A 27,365-nucleotide genomic window follows, 5' to 3' on the forward strand; every position below is an offset into this window, starting at 1 on the left:
CATTAATTCATCTCCATTCTTTATTAGCATGCTAAAATTTTCATTTGCATGTGGTTTGGGGAACAAATTGGTATATAAGCCTTTCCTTTTTTTGTCTGCAAATTAGCAATTAATTAACAAACACCTACATCAGACAAGACAAAGCAAATATATGGAAATCAAAAGGTTGATGTACATTCATTTTTTACTCAACTTCCTTGATGACGTGGAAGAACTCATGGCAAGAGCAAAGCAACCAGAATTTGAGGCACTTACCTGAAGAAAGGTCTCAACAGTCCCATCCCAAACACTTCTGGTGTTAACACCCATGGTCTATCTATGCACGATGATGGCTCATAAAGTAGCACTGTGCTCACTTCCCTAAGGCATCCATGTACCTCCTTGCTGATGCTGAACATCTGCACCTCTCCAAGCCTCCTACTGCTGATGGTTTGTGGGCTTTTTCATTCTTGTCTTTGCTCCACAGCCCAGGGAATGGGCTGGCTTTGCCACGGGTGCCAGTAGCCCCATCTGGTACAATCTCTGCCTTTGGCTGCCTAGTCTGCTCTTATCTTTTCTTCTCAGAGCAGTTCATCCTGCCTTAAGAAGAGATGGGAAGAGCCTGCTGGGCTATGCATCAGCACCATAAAGGCAGTAAATAGATTTTCTCCTCTTCTGGGGAGAAAAGTAAGGGAGAAACAAGCAATGAGGGTATGTGAGGAAAATGGTCTGTCTCCCTGTGGGTCACAGGAACCCACAATTACTCCTGTGAAAGGAGTAATGCCATATATACACACAAGATAAAGGAAAGAACAGCAACAGTTCTGGTCATGAACAGTTTTGGGGAACAAAGGAAAAGGACATTTCACTTACTTGTACTCTGATTTTCCTCTATCCATTTTGTAGAGATTTCTTCTCTTCCTGGGACATCCTGGCCCTATTTGTGCAACAAATTGCCAGGGCCTGGGCTGATGATTGGATACTGGCAGACCAAGAGCAATCACAGCAGCTGCAATGAAACTGCTTCTTGATACAAACATTGCCATGTCTCTTAGACACCAGTCTAAGAATTTGCCTTAAGCTAAATACGAAGACTATCTTAAATACTGGTACCACAGTATTCATCATTTGGTTGACTCCAGTGTAAAATTAAAATGTTAATTTTAACGCACACATCAGTTCTCTGAAAGAAAGGTTATTTATCATCTATATAGTACATCAGTCAAAATAGGGTAGTGGACAGTGATTTCAGGTTGCAACCCAAACTTATTCTGCTAAACAGCTGAGTTGCTGTGTCATTTGCAGTGTTATGCATTTGTTCTCATGACCATCCTCCAACGTAAAATACTCAGATCTAAAAGCAGCTACAGTCCAATGGTAATCAAACAGCCAACTCACACAGCTGAGAATACTGCAAACATCTTTAGAAAATTAGCCAATGCTTCTTTATTAATAAGAGACAGAAAGTAAAAAATACATTCAAAAAATAGTTTCAAAACCAATTTATGAAGCAGACACACCAAAAGGAATCATGCTACTCTGAATGATTTTTTCTTAAACTCTTAAAGAACTTTAGGTAAGCTAATGTAACATCTGGCTGTGCTACCTCTTCCACAGCAATGGTATAAGCAGCTCTTTCAGGCATTTTACTGCAATTTATGCTGTTTATGGGTCTTACGTTTCGGTGCATGTTATTGTAACTTTATGTCACTTTAGTTTATAAAACCTGCACTAAGCCAACATAGCTCCACTTAGCAGCCACTCTGTTTCCTTTCAGAGGTAGCATCAAAGTAGTTCTTCTGAATCCCAACATGATAAATATCTAATAGAAGCCTGAAGCTATCCTGATTCTATACAATTGGTGATGTATAATTGAACATTAAATAATCCAAGTAATAGAAGTCGTAGATCAGCTGTCTCTCCTCTTTAGACAATTCCTTTAAGTATTGCTTCACTACTTCTGCACTTGTTCTCTCATCAGAGGAATGTCTGTCTTTGAACCTAGGAAACTTTAGCTCAGCTGGAGCACCTACCAGCTGCAAAAAGTAATTGGCGTCTTCTTCCAGAGTTTCAAACTTTCCTATAAAATCATAGTTGATGAGGCAGGGATAGCAGAGCTTACTGACTTGCTCCCAGTGAATGTCCATTCCTACTGGACGATGGGAATCTAACAGATACTGGATGAACTCCTTGAACTTAACTCCTGATCCTGTTTCCAATGCCTCCTCATTTGCATTATGTCTATACTTCTTAATTATTGCCTTCCCAAACACTGGATGGTAATAGCTATTTGGATGTTCAAACTTATCCCTGAAGGCAGATACCAGTCTTTCCAAAGGATCACGTACAAATATAGTCTTGGTGTACGTGTTCAAACGTGTGTATATTCCTTTTAGGTCATAACTGTCCAGTTTCCTTAGGTGCTTTCCGTAGTGCACATCATCATGGGAAATATTGCGTACCGAAGTGGCAAGTCCATTGAGCACCATGAGGACCCTTTTCCAATTGGAGCAGCCTGCTTTTGGCACCTCGCAGTACAGGACCTTGTGCCTGTCCTCCACGTAAATTCTTGACACTATGTGCACCAGGTGAGTTCTCAACTTCTTCATACTGTTGTATTTCTTGCAGAACTCATATAGGAAAGACCTGCGCTTTTCCTGGATGCTATCAACATCCTTCCACTGGTCACCCGTAACCAAAGTCTTGTTCAAAGGATGCAGCACAAGGGGCAAATTTTTGAACTGGCTGTAGGGTGACTTGCTGATCTTCTGCTGTTCAGAGAGTCCGCTCACCAAGGAGACAGCTACTGCACCAAAAGGGTTGGCCTTACCCTGCCATTGCTGGCTGCCCATCATGGCCACCTCCTGCCTACCAAGTTCAGGAGGAATATGCCTGCTCTGCGCCGCTTTCCTCTGTGTCTCTGGAGGCGGGAGAATGAAATCCTGCAAACATGAAAAAAACAGACCTTAAAATGCAGCCACAGCACAGCCAAGCCCTATCACATTCCAACAGTGGCACAGACAGTGGAGTGCAAGCAAGGTGCCTTAAGTACTACAAGCCCTATCTTGAAACACTTGATCAATACATCTAGTTTAGCAACAGGCTGAGCTAATTACTGGAATACATACATACTTGGCAGTGCACAGCAGGTCTGCCTACAGAAAGATAGCATATACTGAATCTTTCAAGACACAGAGGGATGCTAATATTCCCAGCAGGGATGGCCAGCCTACACCATGCCTATTACCTTTACCCTCCACCTCCTTACCCTCCAGCACTAGTTGAATTACAGTGCTGCTAACAGCTTTCTAAACTGAGCCAACTGAGCCAATTGTTGAGTGAACCTGCTTTTACCACTGTGAGCTGGAATCCCTGCCCCCCAGTGGCTGCACAGCCAGTGTTGGTAGTAGGGAACCAAATGAAGGCTCCTGAATAGGTGACATCAGTGACTTTGGATAGGGTAGAGTGACAGCTGACCCCCTCTCCAAACAGTTCCTCTTCCTGATCCCTATGGATAGGTCACAGAAGCATTAGAGCATTAGACTGCATGCAGATAAAGCGTTTGCCATACAGAACCTCAGCTAGCTGCAGTCACAGCCAAAAAATAAGTGTTTTCAAAGCTTATTCCATCTAACTTATTTAAACATCAACATTAATGTCACCAACTAACTAAACATCAACTAGTGACCCTGCAAAGAATGTAAGAAGATGAGACTTTCCTCCCAAACATTTCTTCTAGTGTCACCAGCTTCCATGAAATCCACAAGCTGCAGGAACAGCAAAGCTCAAGTCTGTGTTTTGCAGTCAAATTTTACAAATTATCATGCAAGTTGACTGAAGACATTTTTGCATCTTAACTATTCTTGTTCTCTCTTCTTGAGTGGATTCTATTGTGTTTACTATAGCTCATACACTTTTGCCTCCTTTCTGCAGGCAAGCCTGCAGCACTGCCACATCAATAAACTGCCTGTTTGTTTGCATTTCTGAAAGGGAGGAAATTGGTCAGTATGTTTTTAAATATCCCATAGCAAACACCAGGTAACCAGATGGACACCTATACACAGACATCTGATTTCATAGGCCTAACTTTTTTGGAAATCCACACAGAAGGATTCTTTTGCCATAAAGTGATTAAACATTTACTGGAAAGTTGATTTGTGGACTAGCAGACCCTTAAGCATGGGTTTTGGAGGATAGGAAAGTTCACAGACCAACTCCAATAAAGCTGTTAACAATTCAGAGAAATAATGTAAGAAATGGCAATGCACTGAACACAACTTGAATTCCTGTTTGATATAAAGCCTATAGAAGAAACTGTCAGTTTGAAAAAAAGTTAGCCTTAATATGTATTAATTTCCAGTGAGAAAAACTAATCTGGGGGGTAAGGCCATTGGGTACTGCCACAAGCCACAGACCAACAGACATTTGCTTTCATTGAATGGAGTAAAATGATTTTTGTACTGGTGAAAGCAATAAAAGAAGAGAGCCATGAAGGACCTGTACATCTAAGGGAGCTCTCCTGTGTCAGTGTTTTCAGACTTGCAAAAGGATAACAATTCTTGCAGTTTGGCCTGATGTGATCTTTCTCATATCATCTAATTTTTGTGATCTAATATTTCATTATTTAAACAGAAGAAACATGTGTGCATAGAGATCTATCCCTTCTGCTTTAGGATAGAAAGAGTTCAGGTGTGTGGTTGATGTATAATTACAGAAGGTAGTGCTGGTACTAAGAGAGGGGATGACAATGGCGACTTACAAATGCTACTGTAGAACCACAGGCCTACAAACTATTTGAATTTTTTGACCTTATAAGTAACTGTAAAAGATGAAAATGAAAAATATGGGCTACAGAGAAATCTAGCACTCAACACCGGGCTCAGCAGAGACAGGAACAAAGTAATCAAAGGTCTTAAATTAATCAGCACGGATCTGGGGTATTTTATAAAACAGAAGACAGTCCCCCAAAACTGTGACTAGACTGTGGTACCCCAATGCAGAAAAAATTCAGGAGAAGGCAGAAGTACATCATTCCTATGCTATGTAATTCTAGTTTAGCAGTCTATTTCTGAGGACATTTCAGTACAAAGAGACTTAACAACCAGAATTTCAAACCAAAGCTGCTAAAATGAGCCCAACTCTTCAAAGGGAGAGTTCAACTTCCTGAATTAAGTCTGTCATCCAAAGCCAATGGAAGATGCTTTGGTTCCACTAGGCCAGGATGGAAGTGTAAAGACTAAAAGGTGGGTGGCATGATTTAATTCAATTTCAAACAGCCCACCTGTGGTGCAGGACCAATCTCAGAGAATAACCTGAGGAGATATCAGAAGAGGACTGTATTTTAGCCTCAGAAACTGTGAATGCAGCTGTAGGAACCACTACTGAAGGATTTTTCAAAGGATTAGAAGACTTCACAGAAAGATGGGCAGAACTATTCAGAGAAAACTCAGGAAACACCCTAAAGGGACAATGTGCACAGTGGGAGTCACTTGAAAGGGGCTCCCTCTCAGCAAGATGAGGCAAAGGAAGAATCAGGGGAAAAAAAGGCCCCAAACAGAAGGAAAAAAGAGGACCTGGGGAAAAACAATGGAAGTTCTGAAGGGGAAAAAACTATCTAAGTAGGTAAAATACTGTTATTTGCTTCCCCTCTCCACTTTCCCTTCTCATTCAGATACATTTCCCAAAGTGAATACAACAGTAGTGACTAATAAACATTTTTATAAGCTCCATGAGAAGTTATGCAGTAAATGCCAACTCTAACTTGCTATATTTAAGAGTGGGAACAGATAACGGAAATGGTAATTTTCAAAGGCATGCATAACTGTTCCACTGCCATCTGTTTCAACTGAAAAATAAAAGAAAAACAAACCAAAAACTATTTATAGACTTGCCTGAGTAACCAGGCTAGTAACCTGCAAGAGTAAGATGAATGATGAGTTGGATCAGGCTTTGCATTTGATGAGAGACATTTAAATAGAAAATTTCTCAAGAAACTACCTGTTCAGCTAGATGTTGAATAAGCAGTAATGTATTTCTTAAACAAAACTACCTAATTCTGGTATGTTTAACTACTACTGCACCTCTGAAATGCTGGGAAAGGATTTTAATATTTTATAATACCAGGCTTACATGAAGTTAGGTGCTTTCTTTGTCTTCCTTTTGGCACCAGCTGTTTTTTCAGCGCTCATTTTCTGACACTGTAGAGATCTGAACATCCCCATGCTATGCTGACTTTATTTTGAAGAAGGAATGTGAAAATAAGAAAATTCCAAACCAATAACCATTAAAAAAAAAAAAAAAAAAAAAAAGAAAAAGAAAAAGAATGTATGACCATTACATTTACCTTCTTAACTGTGCAGCAGCCCACAAACTGATGGGCATCACCATTTTGGAACATGTCTGAACCAACAGGCAACAAGCAGTTAATCCTCTTGCAGTTACTAAATCTGGCTCCAGACCTTCCAGTGCAAATGGTCCTACCAAACTCTTCCAGCCACATGTCCAAATGCAGGATGGCCACTCATGGCACTCTAAAGAAAAGCTAAGTTTGGGAACAAATCACTTGGCATGGGAGATGAACACAACGGTCACCTTGGACAGAAGTGAGTTTGACTTGAGACACTTGACATTCTGTGCAACAGGCTGCACATATTTCATCCAAGAATTAAAATCCAGTGAAGTGTTGCACCCTCGCCAATAATTATGTGGAGTGCTGCATCGTTTGCATTAACACATTTGAAAGAAAGTTAGGAAATGGCCAGGAGTCTAATTTAGATGAGTAAGCACATGACATCTGTCTCACTTTAGTTGGGCAGGAGCAGAAGGTAGACTTAAAATTTGTATTCGTTTGAATACAAAGAAAAAAGGAATTTATTAAGAGTGTTAGTTTAATGCTTGGCTACTGGCAGGCAAACTAGTGAAGCTGCTGAAACATAAGGCATTTTTTTAGGTCATTAATGGATTTGTTCTGCCATTTTTATTGCTAAATATTCCCTTCCTCTCCTCTATCAACAAAATGATTTTCCTTGCTGTAAAAATAAGTAGCCAATCCTTTCTTTTACACACATCAAAATTGTCCTTTTCTTTAATACCTTCACAAGCCACTGAGGTAGAAAAGACTGACTACTGCCAAGAATGCTTAAGACTCATCCAATTACGCTTTGTAGTGGTTTTACAATGCACTTGCGGGATCTCATCTAGACAGTTTGCAATTAGAGCATCCTGCCATGCAAAACAGATAATAATGTATTGAAAAGGATGATATTCCAGGGCTGATTTGCAAAGATTTAATGGCCTGCAGTGCAGACAATGCAGTGTTTCCTAAACGTTTTAGTGCTGGATCTTATTTTTACAAACAAGAGTAATAAAATTAAGTGATCCTAACAGAAAACATAGGATAGAGAACAAAGGAAGAAAGAAATATTCTATTGTGTTTCTTTCTAGGTAGAAAGCAGATGCAGAAGGAGTCTTGTCTGGGACATATTCTCATTTTTTTTAAATTTACTCTGTGACTCCCTGATAAGTGAGCACAGGGAGAACACCTTCTTGATCTAGGTCTTTAGATGCTGGCAGCTTCAGTACCAAAGGACTTCAAAGAAATATCCTCTTACTTGGATTGGAGGTGGGTGCGAGTCTTTGAAAAGGTCATCCATATTTTAAGTAAATTAGATTAAGGTTTAAACTAACAAACCTTCTACCTAGTTGAACGATTAGGAAGGATTTTTCCAGAATTATAGCAGATGATTCAAATTCTATTTGAAATATGAGGAAAACATGAAGCTCTGTTCAGCCTGGAGAAAAAAAGACTGAGAGAGGATCTGATAAATGTTTATAAATGTCTAGAGGGAAATGGGAGGCAAATGGATGAGGTCAGGCTCTTCTCAGTGTTGCATAAGGATAGGAGAAGGAGTAATGGCCTAAAATTTGAACATAGGAATTTCTGTACAACATATGGAAGTCCTTCTTCACAGTAAGGGTGACAGAGCACTGGAACAGGCTGCCCAGAGAGGTTGTGGAATCTCCTTCTATGGAGATATTCAAGACCCATTTGGACACCTACCTATGCAACCTGCTGCAGGGTACTGACTTTATCACGGCGATTGGCCTCAATGATTTCCTGAGATCCCTTCTAACCCCTGCAATTCTGTGATTCTGTAAAAATTTGGAATTATTCAATCTCCAGCATGCCAGTGAAGCCCAGAACCATTAATACTTTAAGTGTAAAAATGTGTATAAGTATACATTTGCTATACTCATGTACGCACAAGTTTCCTTAAGCTTGCCAGAAGAATGGAACATCCTCAGCTTTTTTTTGTGTGTTAGAAAAGCATTTGCAAAACATAATTCAGAGCGATCACAATCCTCTGCTGCAGTGCTAACACAGCTAATAACTTTCTATGTCTCTGCATAGTTTAACATTGTAAAGGAAAATCCTACATGATCTCCCAATGAAGAGACTGGCCACAAGTGGTAGGTAACTGATGAGGTGCTTTGCCTTCTGTGCAATGCAGGTGAACCCTAGGATTCATCACTTGTGCTTAAAAAAGCTGCTCTGGAGACAGGTACCAGTAACCTCTCTCCTTGCAGATACTCCACTGCAGGTTTTTGTCTTACTTATTTCAGGCAGTTCACTACGCTCCTCGCAAGCCAGAGGTATTCCTTGTGAACAGTGTAAGTACACTGGAAGTACTTCTGTCAGAGGTGTATAAGGTTGCTATGTGGTTTATATGCAATTCCATTATGGAATGAAACAACTGTACTTTGAATTTTTCACACTTCTTTCCGCTCCTGAAATTCTCCAAAGATCAAAAAAAGTAGCAGCAGATTTAATGTTTCCCCTGGATTATGGTCTAGGAATATTTCTTATGTAGAGCCACCAGTTGCAAGCCCAACAGTCAATAACAATAGATACAGCATATTCCTATGAGATATATACTCCTAAATGTACTTGTACTACACCATTAATATTACTAAATTAGCTTGGGGGAAAATAAATTTAAAAAATGAGTATATGAGGTGCTTGGAGTTTCCTGCAGAGACTAATGAAGAGGCAAACTTTGTATTTCGTAGTTGAAACACAATCAGGTCCAAGGGAGGTTCTTGTGAACACAAAGCCAGACACAAACAAGAAAAGCTTATTATAGTAAGAAAAAAAATACTGCAGGTAAGTTTTAATTAACAGATACCAGACATTTTGAGTGCTGCTCTACAGAACAGTTTTGTGAATCAGTGACTATTGTCCCTTGAATCTATCAGCAGAAAGCTAGGCATCTCACTGCAGTGTGACAGAGTTATGCCAAGGGCACAGACAAAGTCAGTCAGAAAGAAAAGGTAAGAGGGAAAGAGGCTTTTTTTCCTTCTTTCTTAATTACTTTGTGTTTGGTTCTGTTTGGTTGTGTTTTTTTCACTGTTGATTGTTTGTTTTGCTTTAGTTTTAAATGTAGTATGGCCCAATGTTGGTGAATCACAGAATCACAAAGGCTGAAAAAGACCTCTAAGATCATCCAGTTCATCCATCAGCCCATCACCACCTTGACCACTAACCATGTCCCTCAGTGTCACATCTATCCTGTTCTTGAACACCTCCAGGGATGATGACTCCTTGTGCCTGTTCCAACACCTCACCACCCTTTCTGAGAAGAAATTTTTCCAAATATCCAACTTGAATCTCCCCTGGCACAACTTGAGGTCATTCCTTCTCATCCTACTGCTGTCACATGGGAGAAGAGGTAGACCCTAACCACACTACAGCCTCATTTCAGGAAGCTGTAAAGAGCAATAAAGTCTCCCTTGAGTCTTCACTTCTCCAAACTGAACTATCCCAGTTCCTTCAGTTGCTCCTCATAAGATGTGCTCAGCTTCCTTGCCCTTCTCTGGACATCATCCTGCATCTTGACCATCTTTCTTATAGTGAGTTGGTGTAGAAAAAATGTGGAGAGAACAACTAGCATAGAGCTGGTTTTGGAAAACAACCCAGATCCATGGGTCACTGGGAAAGAAGAGAGGCCTAAAAAGGCAAGATAAACAGCAGCATTATCAGGGCCACAGTAGTAATTCTTTCCCTTCTTAGTAACGGGACAGAAGGAACCCATTTGTCTGTGCCCAAGAAGCCTATGTGCTAGCATGGCACTGGGCTCCTCTCCTCTCCCTGCCTCCAGTGCAGAAAGCACAAAGTCACCTGTGCTAATGAGGCAAGACAGTCTGCACCAGCCATTTCAACAAGCTGATTCATATGGTCAGCAGCCTGGATGAAGGAAATTAATCTCTAATTTGACTTGCCAATTCTTGTTCAAATCTGGAATTAATTCCCCCCAGTTTCCACCCTAACAGTCAAAACGTGAGTTCTGTAAAACATGTTCAAAATGGGACAGATAAGAAAGATCAAGGTGCTGTTAATAGAAAAAGTCCCAATTAAGATGCCGTAGTTATCAGAAACTAACACAGTTTGAGTGACAGATTAAAAATTTACCAGGACAGTTGCAAGGAAGTACTGAAAACAAAAACAAACGCCCTACCTTATTAATAACAAAGAAACCACTGTCAAGGTTGATCAGTGGTGATGATAAATTGTTTTCTGGATAATGTAATGCTGATGCTACTCCACTAGCTTTCTGACAACAGTTTAATGGGACTTGTCCTTCACAGAGTAATTTACAGACTTGTAAATAAGTGACGGTGTTACAACCCAGACTGCCTGTGTTTAGACAGGGGATGCACTCAATTTGCATGGAGCACTTCTCTCTAGTTGTGTAGCTAAAGTGCACTGCTACTAAAGGACAAATTTCAGATCACAGACCATTTACATCACCATATTTAGCCTTAACTCATTCCTATGCAGTCACATTCATTTTGGGAACAGGTTGTTCAATGTGTTCAACCAGTATTTAATTCTTAGCTCAGTCCTCCTGTGTGTCTTCTTAATAAAACCTAAATCAGTCACTGCAGTCAGTGACCAGAAAGAACAATGTTGTGCTAAAGCAGCTTAAATAACCTGAAATTCAGAATTAACTCAGACTAAAATGATACTTGTTCAATGAAGAAGAACATTATAAAAAATACTTCAGGTTTTCACTGGCTGGTAGGTTTACTATTAGCATATGCAAAGTTTAAATTTGATGACAACCCTTTCAGGTAATCACAAAGTATTACGTATGGGTCTCTTATTTAAGTTCATTAAATAATGTTACTGTACCTAGTTTCTCATAATTTGAAGCACAGAAGCAAGACAAGTAATCTAAACAGTATCCTCTGTTGACACGTAATTCTAAAAATCATTACTTCCAAGTACAAGATAACTCATATATACAGTCATTTTACAAAGAGGAAAATAAATAATGTCTCTTGCTCATTCACAGCTCAAGCCAGATAGGAATTTTGAGTACACTTGATATTTTAAACAATATGTGTTGTTTAAAATAAAGGAGTTGACACTGGAGGCTAGATACCAACATCTTTTAATCCAGAGGAATTAGGGTCCTTGTCCTGGCAGTTGGTGACCAGCACCAACAGATAAATCTGATTTTCCTGGGCACCACCTCTATGAAGAGATTCACTATGTATCTCTCCAGAAGCTGATCTAACTGCTGGGCATTAACTGCAGAGGTTTATCAAATCTGCAAGATCAGACCAAAACATTGGCTCCAGAAAGTGCTGTAATCACCACGTAGGTAAGCCTCCCTCTATAGCTTACTTTTATCTACAGGAGGGATACAATGGGGGTCTTAGAGGTAGCAGAAGTTCTGGGCTTTAAACAGAAGACAGAACGTGGACTTCCTTATCTCCAGCATCACTGACTCAGTTTTCACAGATATCCCAACAGCATTTTAAGACCTCTCAGTACACCCATACCTCATGCAGTCCAATCTGGCAGGTGTGAGTTTTCCCAACAAGCTGGTCATTTCTGGGTTCCCACCACACTAATATAAGTGAACAGGCTGGCTCAGTGCTACCAACACTGGGGCACATCTGCACCCACAGAGCAACAATCCCACAGGTCATAGCTACCTGTAAGGTGATGAATGAGCAGAAGTTACTGAAGACCTGGACTTGATGGTACAATTTCAGTACATCAGTTTCCTTCCTAACCTGCCCCCCCAAGCTACAGTGAAGACAGCTACTTAAAGAGTTGCTTAGATGTTTGTTTTGAGTAGCCAAATGCAGAGTTTGGATGCCTATTAAGATATCTGGAACAATAGAGGAACAGAGAGTGTATGCTATACTGTGAAACAGTGTGATTGTAAGCCCAAAAGGCTTCAAGTTGGGTACTCAATCGTTTCCACCAATTACTTTAGGGAATTACTTTAGCTGCAGACATCAAGCTACAAGCAAGCTGTTTACTAAGCCATTCTCATAAGCAGCAAGACAAGCGCTGGCCTAGTTCTGCAGGGGCTTCAGTCGCCTTTCTCTACCCTGTCTCCCAGCCCAACACTTGCACTTTCTGCCAATTTCCAACTGGTAGAAGTGGTAATGCAGTGATTCACCAGCTGTATTCCTGCTTGCTGGCCAACCCTCTGCCCTCTCATGAAATAGATATGTCTATTATATATATACATATATATATGTCTATTATATATATATATGTCTAGATATATCATCTGTCTTTCCTTCAGAAAGGACAAATTTTCCCCTCTTCTTTTGTAACTGTGTCAAAGTTAGCTAAAATTGGTGCTGGTCAGGAGGACTGACAAGGAGAAAGCCTGGCAGTGTGACTGGAGAGGCCTCCCCATGGAACCAGGGTCACTTACAACAGAGACATGTAAAAATGAAGATGAATAAACAAGTGTACTCCTTCCCCACAAAGGAGAAAAAAAAAAAGCAGAAAAAAAAAAAGCAGAAATAAAAAAAGCCTGCAATGTAGTGTTTTACTTCTGCATACATGGCAATATTTCATGGCAATATTTCTCACATTAGTGGCTGTGGTAAGATCCACGGGGATTTTTTGCTGGTAAACAGAATCCATTTCCATCTTGTCTGCAGGTAAACACACTTATCTTCCAACATAAACAAGACATCGTGTTCTTGTAAAAATAGTAAGAAAGGTTTCAAATGAAACTAGGTTCAGTCAAAGAATATTAATGTATATTCAGGCATGAAGAATTCAATTTCCCCAAAATTGCTTTGGAAGAGATGGTAAGATCTCTAGAGATCTTAAAACACTCTCTATTCAATCACAATTATCATTTTATTCAAATTAGATGACTTTATTGGTAAACAAAAAATAAATACAAGTGTATATAGCACTCGAAATTGACAGATATCTCAAATCTGTATTTGTCTACATTCATACACTTTTAAATAAATTCATGTGTTCAATTTTACAAAAATAACCATTAATACCTGAGAATTGATTACAATCATAAATTACTGTGGAACAAAATAGGCTATGAATTTACAAAGGGAATTATTTGCTGCATACTCTCTCTTGACACTAAACAGAAGGTAATATATCCTATTTTCACCAGGAATAAATTCATGTTTATCACATGAGAAAAGATATAAGAGAATGTAGTCTTACATCTTACTCAAGTAAGAGAAAGTACTCTTGTTTATTCTGTGGAAGTTTTTTGGTCTAGCTGTCCTCTTGGTATGCGTGTCAGTAGTGTTACAGATCATCAAAACACTAACTAGCTCAACCACTGTCCTTCTTTGAAGCAGAAGAATGATTAGAAAGGACTGTGCTGCATTAAGGGCAGATGCATGGGCCAGAACCACAGTGTTTGGTTTGTAACTTGGAGAAAGTTTTTGACCTTCACACTTCATTTTTCAATGTCTGCAAAACAAGGAAAGATAATAATTGCCTACCCCATGTGAATATTGTGATTTCCAATTTCTGATTAACACTGGTAAAAAAACCATGCAACTTTACAGAGTGAGAGGGGACTGCCAGAATGCTGAGAGTCAGGACTGCAATCCAACTTCTCAGCCGTTCTGCCTTCCATTCCTCAAATCTCATGTCACTTATTTCATTACTTGTGCTCAGTGTTCAACTTCTTCTTAGCCTGCTGCATACGCTAATCCTTGCTTTTATCACAAGAATTATCCTCAAAAATGTATTCTTATCTACACACATATATATATTCCTGCATATATATTCCTGCAATGGCTTAATAATCATAGAATGTTTTCTTTTAAAAGTATACTGAAAACATTCTCAAATAAAAGTGTCTGCTGTTCTTGTTTGAGTAATATTCTTCCCTCATTTTTCTGAGATTCACTATCTCAGTACTATGCGATACTTCATAAGTGAATGATTATTGTGTTTTCTGAACTTGAAGATACTGGTATCAGAATCAGATCCAATCAGCTTGGAAGAAAAAAAGCATTAAGTGCACTGCAAACCTAAACAAGTTCCCCTATTCAGTTTTCGTATCTGATCATATACCAGATATCACCAGAGGGTTGTACTGCCATTCATGGAGACCTCAGCATACTTGTGAAAGCAGTTAATTAGAACGTCATGAAAATCAGCAGTAGGAAATACAAAGTGCATCTCCTGGAGTGAACAACCCCAGGGCTGTTTAGTTTGGAGAAGAGGAGGCTGAGGAAGAGACCTTGCTGCTCTCTTCAAATACCTGAAAGGTGATTGCAGCGAGAGTGGGATTGGTCTCTTCTCACTGGTAACAGGTGACAGGAGAGGGGAAATGGCCTTAAGTTGCACCAGGAGAGGTTTAAGTTGGATATCAAGAAAAACTTCCTTACAGACAGGGTTGTTAAGCACTGGAATACGCTCCCCAGGGAGGCGGTTGAGTCAACATCCCTGGATGTGTTTAAAAACCGTTTGGATGTGGTGCTCAGGGACATGATTTAGCAGAGTGTTGTTACAGTTAGGGTAGTATGGTTACGTTGTGGCTAGACTTGATGATCCTTAAGGTCTTTTCCAACCTGAGCAATTCTATGATTTCATGAACTCTGCTCCCTGTCACAAGCTGGAGGCTGACTGCCTGGAACAGGACCTGGGGGTTCTGGTCCTGATCATGAGCCAGCAGTGTGTCTCCACGGCAAAGAATGTCAACAGCATCCTGCACAGCATTAGGCAATGCATTGCAAGCAGACTGGGGGAGGTGATTCTTCCATTTTGCTCAACCCTGGAAAGACATCTGGTGTATAGGCTTCAGTTCTGTGCTCCTCGGTAAAAAAGAGGCAAGGATATAATCAAGATGGAGCCATGTTCCTCCCACTGGAGAGGAAGACACAAGGTGGACAGGAAACAAGTCAGTGGGCAGTAATTATAGCATAGGAAATTTCACTTGCATTTAAAAAAAAAAAAACGCTTTTCCTTTGCAAGGGTACTGAACACAGACAGATACCCAAAGAGGCTGTGCAGTCTCCATTCTTGGAAATACTCAAAACACAGACACTGTTCTGGGCATGCTAACCTGCTCATGCTAACCCTGCTTTGAGTAAGGGGGATTTGGTCAGATGACCACCAGAGATACATTCCAGCCTCAACCATTATGAAATTCTATGAAGAATATGGAAGCATTCCCCTTGTTTAGTGGGATAAAATGCAGTAGTTTCTTTTGAATCCTTTCAACATCCTAAATTTGGTGGAACAAAGTAACAATGAGGAATATGACGTCAAAGCAGGAAAGAACCTGTACCTGGAAGCCACTGTATGTAGATTAAGCATATCCTAGCTAGGTCATCTAAGGGAATGAAGAGGAGAAGGAAGAGTACTGCAGTAGACCACAGCACTGAATAAGGAAAAGAAATTGGACTGAACTGCCTTTTTCCATCTTGACATGAGTATATTACACCACACTGATACCTTGTGCCTGAAGAATGTACAGGTCATTCCCCAACATGGTCTGCACAATAATCTTACACTGACATTCAAGAGGAGGTTTTGGGTTTGTTGTTTTTTTTTTTTCCTTTTTTTTTTTTTTTTTTTTTTTTCCCCCCACCTCTTTGGCAGATGTACAGTTACTCCTCATTCAAGCCTGGGTCTATCAGGTACTCTGCTACATTACAGCACTTTCTGTGATATTGTATCTCCCCAACCCCATGTATAGAATGGGAAATCCTTTGTGACAGAGACGTTCATAGATTAAGAGAATGATACAACATGCAAGACAGCAAGTGAACTGCTTTAAGGAAAGAGCTCTCAAGGGACTAAAATGATAGGACATACTATGAAGCTCTTCCAACAGCCTCCTGACCCAACCAACAATTTCACCACAAAAGAGACAAACAGCTGAAATTTTTACCCAAAAGTCTGACCACGCAAACAACTTCGGCTTCAAAATGCAAATATGAATACTGAGAGTGCTCCAGAGCTTCCAGGAAGCACTAGGCAAAACCACATGTAGAAGTATATAGGAAGACCACAATGCAGAGCGATCTGAGTGGCAAGGATGAAACAAAGCGCTGCCTTCAGACACATTTTGACTGGCAGTCTGCAACGTGCTTTATAACTGAGATGTTCACACAGAAGCACAATGTCTGTTCTTGCTTCCTTGCATTTCCTGTAGCAGTAGTTAACACACTACAGTTAATCAGGCTGTAGATTGGTGCCAGGATTTACCCTGAAGTTGCAAAGGTAGTTAGAAAGACTGGATGACCCTGCTCAGGTAGGGCAGTAGATGATTACTGTTGTTACACGAACATGCAACATCTAAACCACAAAAGGGTGCTCATGGAAAACCAACAAATACCTCATGATGAAAGCGAACATGAGACAATAAAAGTGATAACTGTGGACAGTGGGGTTTGGAAACAGATACTATCATCATAATATATTTATAGAGTATTTTTCCAAACTTGTTTAGACTTTAGAAGGAGCTAAGAACCACAGAGAAAAATCAATGGTATTTAAGATGTCTGAAGTCCCAAACCCCCATCTTTATCCATTTCCCATGCCTACCCTGTCTCACTCAGTTCTCAACAAGACATCTCCTGCCATTGCCCCGCCGTACTCCTGCTCCTGTTGAGTTGTAATATCCATCTTTTGCAGAACCTCACTGAGATTTCTGGCAGCCAGTTTAACTCAGTGCTGTTTCACTAGCATGAAAGACAACTACAAAACTTTAAGCTGGGAAAGTACCTTATCTGCATATAAAACGTGGTTCAGTGCAGGGAATAAAAAGAACCTTCTCAGGGGAGGTACTCCATTAAGATCAACTTTAATTTAAACCTCTTTACTGAAATAATATTAATTCAAACCATATGTGCCTCTGCAATGGCATTGAAAGTTTGACACTTGGAAATAAAATGATTTTCTAAAACATTCTTCAGTTTCCTGGAAGTTCAAAAGAAGTTTGGAATTGAGCATCACCAATTTCACTGGTATCCATCTAAAACTTAATGTCTACCATTTGTCCCCAGATCAACTTTTTATAGCTTTATTTGGGTATAGTCTTTACATATGACAGTAATGGAATTTTACTGAAAAATTAGATGCTTGTTAGCAAACTGCACAGAGACAGAGTGGCTCAGTAGTTTGAGGAGAAGGCAGTGGCTGCAGGAGAAGACTGAGATCAGGTACACAAAGCATAGGACCAAGTCCACCGTTTGCAACTTCAACAACCATCCTTTTTAACACAATCCACTCTTTCTCAGCAAAGAGCAATGCCCTTAACTGTCACAGGGGAACAGTACAGAGTTAGATCTCCAGACAGCCAACCACAACCCTGGCAATGTTGCCTCGTTGTGTTTTAAAAATACAACTGCCCCCCCTTCTGGCCAAAAAGGACATCCCAAAGTGTTTTTGCAAGGCATTTCAGGCTAATTTTCAGATGCAATTTAGTTTCTAAATGCTAATTAGGCCTGTTTTAGGATATTAACTCCCAGCCAAAGCACACGACTTCCATTAACTTTCAGAATATTTTTACATTTATTTAGGAAAAAACCAAAGATTATTCTCTTCTTGATGGAATGCTATGTTTGGGGCTAAGTATGTTCACTCTTTAATTATTTGAGACAACAGGGAGCTTCCAACAGCTCTGATGGAACAAAACTATGATTATTATTTGATGTTTCAGGATTAGGCTACCCACAGGCTTCCAGACTGGCAGGTCCTTACTTGGTCAGGAGCCATGTCAGCTCAAGACACTGCAAGTGAGTGACATTTGTGCAGTGCTGTGCCATGGCAGGGGAAATGCTGTCAAAGCCAAGATGTGCACAGCTACCTTGGATGGTCAGTCACCTAATGGGTTTGTCCTCCACCTAGATCATCAGATAATGGCCAGGCATGATGCCAATGCCTCGATGGCTCAGAAGGAAGATTACTTAATGGAGGGCTATTGCACAAATATCAACATTTTAGTGATTGCTTTTTAAGTGACTTATCAATAAATCTCGCGAACAATACAAATACCCATTTATATAGCATTCAGATAACAGCATTCAGTAAGAGGACATAGACCTGTGAAATTGTAACACGCCCTTTCTTTACAAGTCAAGTCCTTCCAAGAGCATATACTTTAGGAAACTTATGTCTTTCCTCCTCTCCACATGGTAAAGGAAAATTTAACTTCAGTACAGTTTCTTATATCCTTTTCATGATGCTGAGACACTAAATGATACATAACAATGATCTTCTAAACAGATAGTCCCATCTGATACAGTAAGAAGGACAAGACAAAAGCCACCTCCCCAAATACTTTCAGTTTAGTGAGGCCTCAGGCAAATTCACAGCAGAAATGAAAACCTAAACAAAGACACCATTTACATGCAACGAATTTCATACCAATAGTTTTCTAGCTTTTTTTTTTTAAGGAATACTAGCAAAGTATTGCTTATTTGAAAAAAAAAAAACAAAACACCTGTGCTACAAAATTTGACAACAGTGGAGATATTATCTATCCTCTGAGCTCACCATTAACACAATAAGTAGATGCAGTAAACTGCTTAAATGGTAAGGCTTAAGGTTTAAATCAGAAAAGATGGCTACTCTTTGAATGTGACATCTCTGCAGAGTCAGGAAACTGTCTGATCCATGATCCCCAACATACCTACGTAGTTAATATCAGACTGTCCTGTGAAGTTCTCCTCTTCGTAATTCCTACAATTCTTCTACATGAAAAATTAAGTAACAAAAAATACAGAAGTGTCAAAGTACCTGCATAGTTATCTGTTGCTGTAATTTTTCTCCAGACACTGAAAGACAAAGAAAATAATTAGTCTGACATATTTTAATGAATATGATAACATACACACACAAGAAACACTGTAGTCAGAAACACCAAAGGAAAAAAAAAATGAATTTTATAATTGAGAAATAGAGTTTACCATGTGCAAAAAACTTGTAACTTCTAAATGGAAATCCATCTTAAGTAAAAAGAAAAAACAAGCTGCTTGTGATCAAAATGTCATAAAAATGAGACTGATGAAGGTATCCAAATTTGATAATCCTGTACCCTACAAGGAATTACAACATATAAAGTGAAGACAATAAATTTCAAACACATGCTATCTTAATTAACACTGTGAGATGCACTGCTGCATGTTTACATGCCTGAAAGACTGGCAGCATCCAGCTCAGGATTTGAGCATCAGAAGAGAAACGCAGATTCTATTGTTAACCTAAGATAAAATTACATGCCTGTGTCATGACTGTTAGGCACCAGCTGGCTCAAGGGAGAAATTCTATTCTGATAATATCCACAAAGTGGTGAGCTGAATTATGTTCTTGCTCCCTTATCCTGGCCTTCTGCAGCATTCTTCAGCGTGCTCCGGAAGATGTGAGCAAACCGAAGACAGAACATTGCTCTCCTACAGCCATCTGTGACCCTAGCATCAATGACATCTCAGACCTATTCTTTTCTTTCACATCAAAAGGGACAGTGATTTTGCTTAATTTACTGTTCCTATGCACTAGCTGTCAAAAAGGCAGCTGGTACCAATTACTCTCCCTCTGCTACAGGAGACCATCCACACGTATTGGGAAAAGTCAGGAATTTCACACTGACCTATCCAGCTAAGTAACGCGTACCCACCAGAATGGTTTTTGTTTTTGTTTGTTTTTAAGTAATAATGACAGGACATTGTTTACAACATGTTAGTAGCACAATAAGCTGCCAGGGGAGTCTGTTTCCGCCTAACACGGATGGCTGCCTCCTTCAGCGTCAGAAACGATGTTCCATTTCAACAGAATTTCTTTGTGCTAATGTGTCTGGCACAAGACAGAAGCTTTAAAATGAAATGAAAATATTTAAAGTATTAAAACACACTCATATCTAAAGGAAAACGTTCTTCACTACCGCTTGCTGAGAATTCTCCTATTTTCAAGGAAAGCAATACAGATAACTCAGATAGAAATAATTACTTCAGGCTATGTTGTAAGATTGTCATGATAATTATTTCCTGCATGCTTCTGTTCTGCTTTTGTTTGCTAAATATAACAACAATGCTTTTTTTTTTTTCCTCATCAAACAAAAAATATCATCCAAAAAACTACTGTTTTGGGGAGAATTCCCCAAATGTATTTTCAATGAGATCATCTCTGGAAGTAACAAAATTGATTCTTGTAATTCATTTTTAGCCAAATAGATTGTTGGTAATAAAAGGAGTATTTGTTTTTAGCATTCTGTAATGATATACAAGTTGCTAGGAAAGCACAGTGCTTGAAATCTCTGGTTAGATCAACACTATTTTGCTCAAAGGTTTGTGGACTTTGAATACTGATGCTTTCCTGTTTCCCAGTACATTTGTTTTTAGGCTATTTTGATTCACTTTAAAGGAATTTTAATAACTTTCTATTGACAACATGGACAGCTGGTCTTGAGAATTAGTGAAAATTCACTTGCTGAGTGAGGAAGGAAGTGACATCAATGAGTTTCTAAAGTCAGCCCAGAGGGAAAAGTGCATTCCGTGAAGAGTAGCCTTTCATGCCATTGCATTATTGCCAGTGATGCCTCAAGATGCAAATTGCATTTTCAATCAAACTTGTGGTTTCTACCTCAAACAAATACAAAAATGAACAGAAAGACTGGGGAAGCTCTCTGTGGCCACTTTTGACATGGCTAAGGAAAAACTGAAGAAGAATTTACGCAGTTCTATATTCATTCTTAGCTCTCTTTTTCACCAATTCAAATACAGCCACAAGGAGAAGAAAGTTGCCAATATCTCTACATGATACATTAGCAATGACGACTTGGGATAAACAGGACAGAGACTGACTAGGCTGCTAAGGACAACAGAGAGATCAAATTCAAGGTCACCAGCAAATTGAATACTGTGTTCCCCATTTATTCACTAGATGATCCCTGTCGTCATCATGGGACAACTGTGAATTTGGAACAGTCAGCAGTTACACTTAGAAGAGACTAAGATCTGTAGTAACAGAGATGCTGCAAATTAGGGTGGGAATACATTGGCACCATTATTTCAGGAAGCCTGCAAAGTCTTGCTGTGTACTGCACTTTTGTTTTAAGGAGTTAATCTAAAATTAAAAAAAAAAAAATAAATGCAAGAACACAAATGCAATAAACACTATCTTCATTTCACTTAGCATGAATAATCTCTTATATCTCTTTTCCTCACTGTAATAGATGATCGCTAAGCTTAAGAGATATTCTTTAAAGAACAACAGCTATTAAATAGAAAAGCCATCCACTATTCAGCTTTTTTTAAAAAAATAAGTTTTTTACAAAGCAAAAGTACATTAGCCCTACAGCTTTTAGCTGACAACTAACAGCAGGGCAGGAGGAAGTTCTGCCATTGAAAAAACCAGCATTTTGTCTGTCCCACTTTTTATTTTCTTTTCATTTTTTCAAGTCCACAGATTTCTTCAGGATGACTAGTCACACTAACACGGGTTTTACTTATGGCACTCTGAACTTTTACAAGGATGTTTCTGTTCAGGTGCCTTGTGATCACTTGTGGTGATGGCCATTATCCACTTGAATGATTCAGCAAGTTCCATTAGAGAACAAGGTCCAAACTGAAAGGACAGTGCAACCACACACTGATAGAACCAGAGCCATCAGAACATGCCAATCAGTCCCAGAGGCAATACCTGCATTACTGTTACGACATACATATAATTCTTGAGATTTGCCAGACATTTCATTACCCATAGGCTTTCAGATGCTAAGTGCAAAATTCACAACAGCTTTTCTACAGCCACTGCAAACATCAACTAACTGGGGAATTTATAGCTATTTGGAAATTTATACAAAAGTTGTTCAGCAGACAGACCACGTAGTCCATTGAGACACATCTTCTGCAGCACAAATGGGTCATCATTCTCCCATGTTTCTCCCAAAACTTTTTTTTTTTCTAGGAAACTGCTCCTAACTCAGCTCAGTAGATTATATGACCAGATTTGACAACGTAAGCAAATCAAACAGCCTCCATCATAGATGACTGCAATCCACGGTTGCACTGAGTCAAACGATCTGTGTTCATCAGTACAAACTGCAGTTCTTATTTGCTGCTCTCCTGTCACACTAACTGAGGAGAAACTGGTGCAACTGAGACAAAACACTTGTTGAAACCTGGAAGCGGAGAAACAAATCTCCCTAAATTCATTTTTAGTGATTTTCTTTTGTCTCACTAATTGCAAAAAGCATAAAACAGTACCTTTACACGGTTTGGGGTGATTGAGATAAATGGCTTTCTTGGGCTAACCTCAAGCTGTATCACTTCAGGAAAAAAAAAAAAATTACAGCAAACATTCTTTAAAAGATTTCTGTGTATTTTCAACCACTAATTAGTACACTAATTCCTGTTTCCAGGGCAAGTTGGGTTTTTCTGGTGGTTTTTTTTTTGTTGTTTTTTTGCTTACTTATTCTTAAACAGAATGGTATCTTACAGAAAGGAACAATGTATATTTTGTAATGTAAGTGACCACTTCAAGACACAGGAGCATGTCCTAACTGATGCTGCATGAAGAACTGCAACACGGACTCCTCAGCTTTATGTGTCCAACCTAAACAAGGAACAAGGCATAATTATGCACACTGTGCCATGCTTACCTTCATACAAAGGAATGTGATATTTGTGCAGGTTTACAGATTAATCTGCTGTAATTCCTTTCAATGTTAAACTTCTTCCAGCTCAAATATAATTAACATTACCAGGTACAAAAGATTGATTGGAAATATGAGTACACTCCAACAGAACAAATAACAGCTTGATGCTATTCTTATGTTCAAATAGTTGGATACATTAAGGATTTTGACAGCATGTTTGTTCCCTAAGTATATAGCGAAGGGAAAAAAAGTTTCATTTCAAAAGGCAAAAGAATACTACTGCATTTAATTAGTGTAAAATCCCTGAAATACACAGATCTGCCAACTTATATGACGTCACTGCTGCAAGTCCTGGCAACAAAGGATATAGTTTCTTTTCTTTCTTCCCCCCCACCCCTAAATCAAATTTATCCTTTAAACAAGAGGGGACCCTCAGCCTTGACCTGAAACAGCCACATTCATAACCTAAGACAGCCATATTCACTTAACTAGGAGGGGAATGGCACTAAAGGAAATCAGTTTTAAGGAGATAATTCAATATCCTAATATTTATATATATTTATATATATATATATATAATATTTATATATATATATTATATATATGTGTGTATATATATATATACACACATAGATATTAATTCAATATCTTAATATTTTATATATATATATATATATATTTTTTTTTTTTTTCCCCAGCTCATGATAGAAACACTGGCAGTTTTGGATTTTACTTTATTTTTATAGATTTAAATAAACACATATGCAGTGTATTTGGTTATGATTCTCTCCACTTCCTTTACTGCTTTTTTTAACCTGCTAGAGCAATGAAAGAAAACCAAACCATGCATTTGCAAAACTTTTGAAGAAACTTACAATGGCACCAGAGCCCGAGAAAGAAACACTTGGATTTATTTTTCAGACTTGTAACTGAGAAGACGTTACCCTAACAGATTACCCTCTGAACATGCCTGTAACTTAGCACACAAAGATTAAAATGTTCAGGACAGAAACATGCATTTTCTTATAATTTAACTGTTGGTTCTCTAAGACCATGCAAGCTGCACAGCTCCTTCAGACAGGCATCAGATTTTCCTCCAAATACGGAATTCGGAAATGCAAAACTGTTCTGTTACAGCACTGCCTTCAAAACATTGGTTAGCTTAGTCTTGCACCTGTGATAATTATGCAACTGACTATGTTTACAGTATTAATCACATCCTCATGGTATTGCATAATCCCTTCTCAGCTGTCACAAGGCCAACTCATAAGTTGCCCTGGCAGTGGAAAACATTGAAAGAAATTCCAGAGGAGAGCAACAGAGATGATCAGCGGGCTGGAGGACCTCCCTTACAAAGACAGGCTGAGGGAGCTGGGCTTGTTCAGCCTGGAGAAAAGAAGGCTGCAGGGTGACCTCATTGCAGCCTTTCAGTACCTAAAGGGAGCCTACAAACAGGAGGGGAATCAACTCTTTGGAAGAGTTGATAACTGCAGGACAAGGGGAAATGGTTTTAAGTTCAGGGAGGGAAGATTTAGGTTGGATGTCAGTGGGAAGTTCTTTACGGAGAGGTGAGGTGCTGGAACAGGCTGACCAGAGAGGTTGTAGATGCTCCGTCCTGGAGGTGTTCAAGGCCCCAGGAATGGGGTCCTGGGCAGCCAGGTCTGGTATTAAACGTGGAGGTTGGTGGCCCTGCATGTGGCAGGGGGATTGGAGATTCATGATCCTTGAGGTCCCTTCCAACCTTGGCCATTCTGTGATTCTGTGGTCCTGTGAAATTTAAGTTGATACTGATTGAAGCAAATAAAGGAAAGTTAGCCATTTCAAAACACGGAAATTCTCATAGCATTCCAAGGTCTCCCAAGGTAATTTTTCATGCTTACTTTTGATATAAAAACAGATCTTTGTCAGTCTCTAATAAGGATGCAGAATTGTTTTCTGGGAGGCTCAGGGAGGCTCAGAAGACCTCAGGAAACTAAACATTTACAAAAGCCCCAGCAGTCCAATGTCTTATGCTTACTAACATACACCGTTCAGTTTCTACCTAAAAAAGTCCTATCAAAAAGAAACCTCAAAGGAAAAAAAAAATGTTCCTGGCCTGGTTACGAAACATTAGTGTTAATAGGATTGAGAGCCTTAATTCATTAATTTTGTTGTGCATAAAAAAGAGGGAGAGGTACAATTCAAACCTATGCTTCAGCCAAATTCTGCATTAGCTAATATCGTGTAACTGTACTTACAGCAATGAGGTGGAGATGTTAGAATGTAAGATAATAAAAAATGTGAGTTTTACCTACCCTTTATCTCATCAACACTGACAAAAATTTTCAAATGATACAAAATTGTCATTGGTGACCATATAATGGTCACCAATGTAATTAGTAGGCAGGCATATTTATCATTTTTCTTCTAGCTGATTATATTCTATATTTCTAAGAAATAAGAAAATGAATATTTTGCATATTGTTCCTCTAAGGATGGAAGATTTGACATGATGGAAACATGCCAGACAGCATATTTGTTTTTACTATCAACAAAATATTGATACCATACTTTGGAGGGTTTCCAAGTCAATGCTATGTATATTTTCATTGCTTGTTTGGCATACATCTCGTATCTAACAATAAGAATAGCTGGTTTCAGTTTTGTTTCACTGCTTACTGTGCAACTGCTTTGAAATGTTTTTTCTTTTATCTAGCCACTTCATGAGTTACTCAGATTCCTGCTCTCCTAAGAAACCAAATGGAGCAAATAATAGATTCCTACTCATCTGCAATTATGCAAGCAAAGATCAGTTAATTATGGCTTAGCAGGCACATTTCCTCAAACTTCATCACAACATGTTCCAGATCCTAAGGTAGAAACTGCCTCAGTTCTCACACTGCAAGGGCTGCTGCACTCCTGTTTCAAATTGGATGGACCACCAGCCTTTACTTCCATGTAGCTAGCTATACACAGAGCTTTATTATACAGTGATTATCTGAAGTATAGATCAAATGTTAAAATGTTTCTGACTGTGCTACAGTGTTGAGCTCAACTGCTGCTGCGATTACCTTCCACAAAGTAGGCTCCTGGGCTTTGACAGAAAAGAAGCCACTTCCTCCTGTCAGCTGGTGCTTTTCCAGTTTCCTATATCAAGGCTGTTTGTGTTAAATGAAGGACAGGTGACTTCTTCCCTCTGAAGGGAAACTATCTGATGTTTACTATGTGAGCAGGAAAGTAGGAACTGTCACAAAGGAAAAGATCATGGAGAGCAACTAGTGCATGCATCTGTGTACTCATGGTTCCCACACAGAAGTAAGAGCCATGGACATCTTAGTCTCTAATACACCCTGTTTCAATGCTAGACAGCAGAAGCTTTGCATTGCACTGACAGCATGGCTGAGACATGAGGCTGGCGTTGGTTTTAAGTCCTGTTTCATTTTTGTCCACATTAAGAACATACGGCAGTCCCCACCCAGATGAGGAATGTGACTGAAGCTGGAATTTGCAGTCAGATTAACTATTTTGTGGGAAAGGCACGAGGCCTCATGAAATCCATTGTGGCATACCCTAGAGAAGATCAGCTGCTGCTTTTTTAGTTGTAGTAAAAATGAGTGATATCCAGCTGTGAAGCTCATGGAGGCCACTTAATTAGAATGGCCTGGAAATGGCATATGAAGATGGGAGCATCAGTACCAAAAATGAACAACACACAAGCTCCCATAGGACTATACATACAGTCTTTTTTCTTTTTTCTTTTTTTTTTTTTTCCTGACTCACCTTCTAGGATAATTGTACCATAAATAGAACTACAGAGCTTCCCTGATCTGAATCGGAAGCAATGGCAAGCAAGATGAGCAAGCCCAAACAGGGATGGAAAAATCCAGCTCTTTGGCACTAATTACAAAGTAGAATCCCACAGCAAAGTCTCAATGGGAAGCCCTCGTCTACAGTTTCTGTATTTTAGGAATAAAAAAGAGATGAATTGTCTATACAACATAAGGCCAGGAAGTGACCAGTGGTGCTGAGAGCAAATATTGCTTCAATTTATTACCCATTCTAAGTTATGCCTACATAAATAAACTGTACTTGTTAGAATCTGCCACTTTTTTTTGTTTAAGGTCTAAAAAGGCACGCTCTTAGTATGCTGGCCCCAAATAACTTCACTGAAATCGTTCCATTTCAAAGTAAAACATTCCCCAATGAGAATCTAACACTCACAGAAAGACAGTGCTCACATTTGCAAGAAGAATTACATGCATGAGAACTAGCAATTAACGAGTGACGAACTCAGGGAAAAAGGTGAAAGAGGAACCCTTTGAAACAGAACCTTAACAACAAAAAATATTCTTTACAGGATAATTCTAGAGTGAAAGAAAACTAGGAGGAGAAAGGCAAAGAGAAACAAAGCTTGAATATAACCTTTCCAAATGCATGGCTCTGCATTAAGATTGGTCAGATACAAAACAAAAACCTACAGCATTCAGTTGCTGC

At 39.2% G+C, this 27,365-nt stretch overlaps 1 protein-coding gene across 4 annotated transcripts in view; it reads right to left on the minus strand.

The window, feature by feature from the left end:
• Window positions 1-6: 6 nt before the first annotated feature.
• Window positions 7-27,365, minus strand: part of CHST9 (carbohydrate sulfotransferase 9) — an 88,772-nt gene continuing 61,413 nt past the window's right edge. For 3 of the 4 annotated variants that reach the window (XM_052704461.1, XM_052704460.1, XM_052704459.1), the window contains 3 exons: window positions 19,037-19,074; window positions 11,827-11,982; window positions 7-2,921 (listed from right to left, as the gene is read on the minus strand). In XM_052704461.1, the coding sequence (XP_052560421.1) occupies window positions 1,830-2,921; window positions 11,827-11,982; window positions 19,037-19,042 (1,254 nt within the window). In that variant the 5' untranslated portion in view covers window positions 19,043-19,074 and the 3' untranslated portion in view covers window positions 7-1,829. The remainder of the gene's footprint in view (window positions 2,922-11,826; window positions 11,983-19,036; window positions 19,075-27,365) is intronic. The other variant, XM_052704462.1, reaches the window with a different exon arrangement.

Source organism: Tympanuchus pallidicinctus, unplaced genomic scaffold (genome assembly GCF_026119805.1).
Source record: "Tympanuchus pallidicinctus isolate F22 unplaced genomic scaffold, pur_lepc_1.0 scaffold5, whole genome shotgun sequence".
In the NCBI taxonomy this organism is placed as follows: domain Eukaryota; kingdom Metazoa; phylum Chordata; class Aves; order Galliformes; family Phasianidae; genus Tympanuchus; species Tympanuchus pallidicinctus.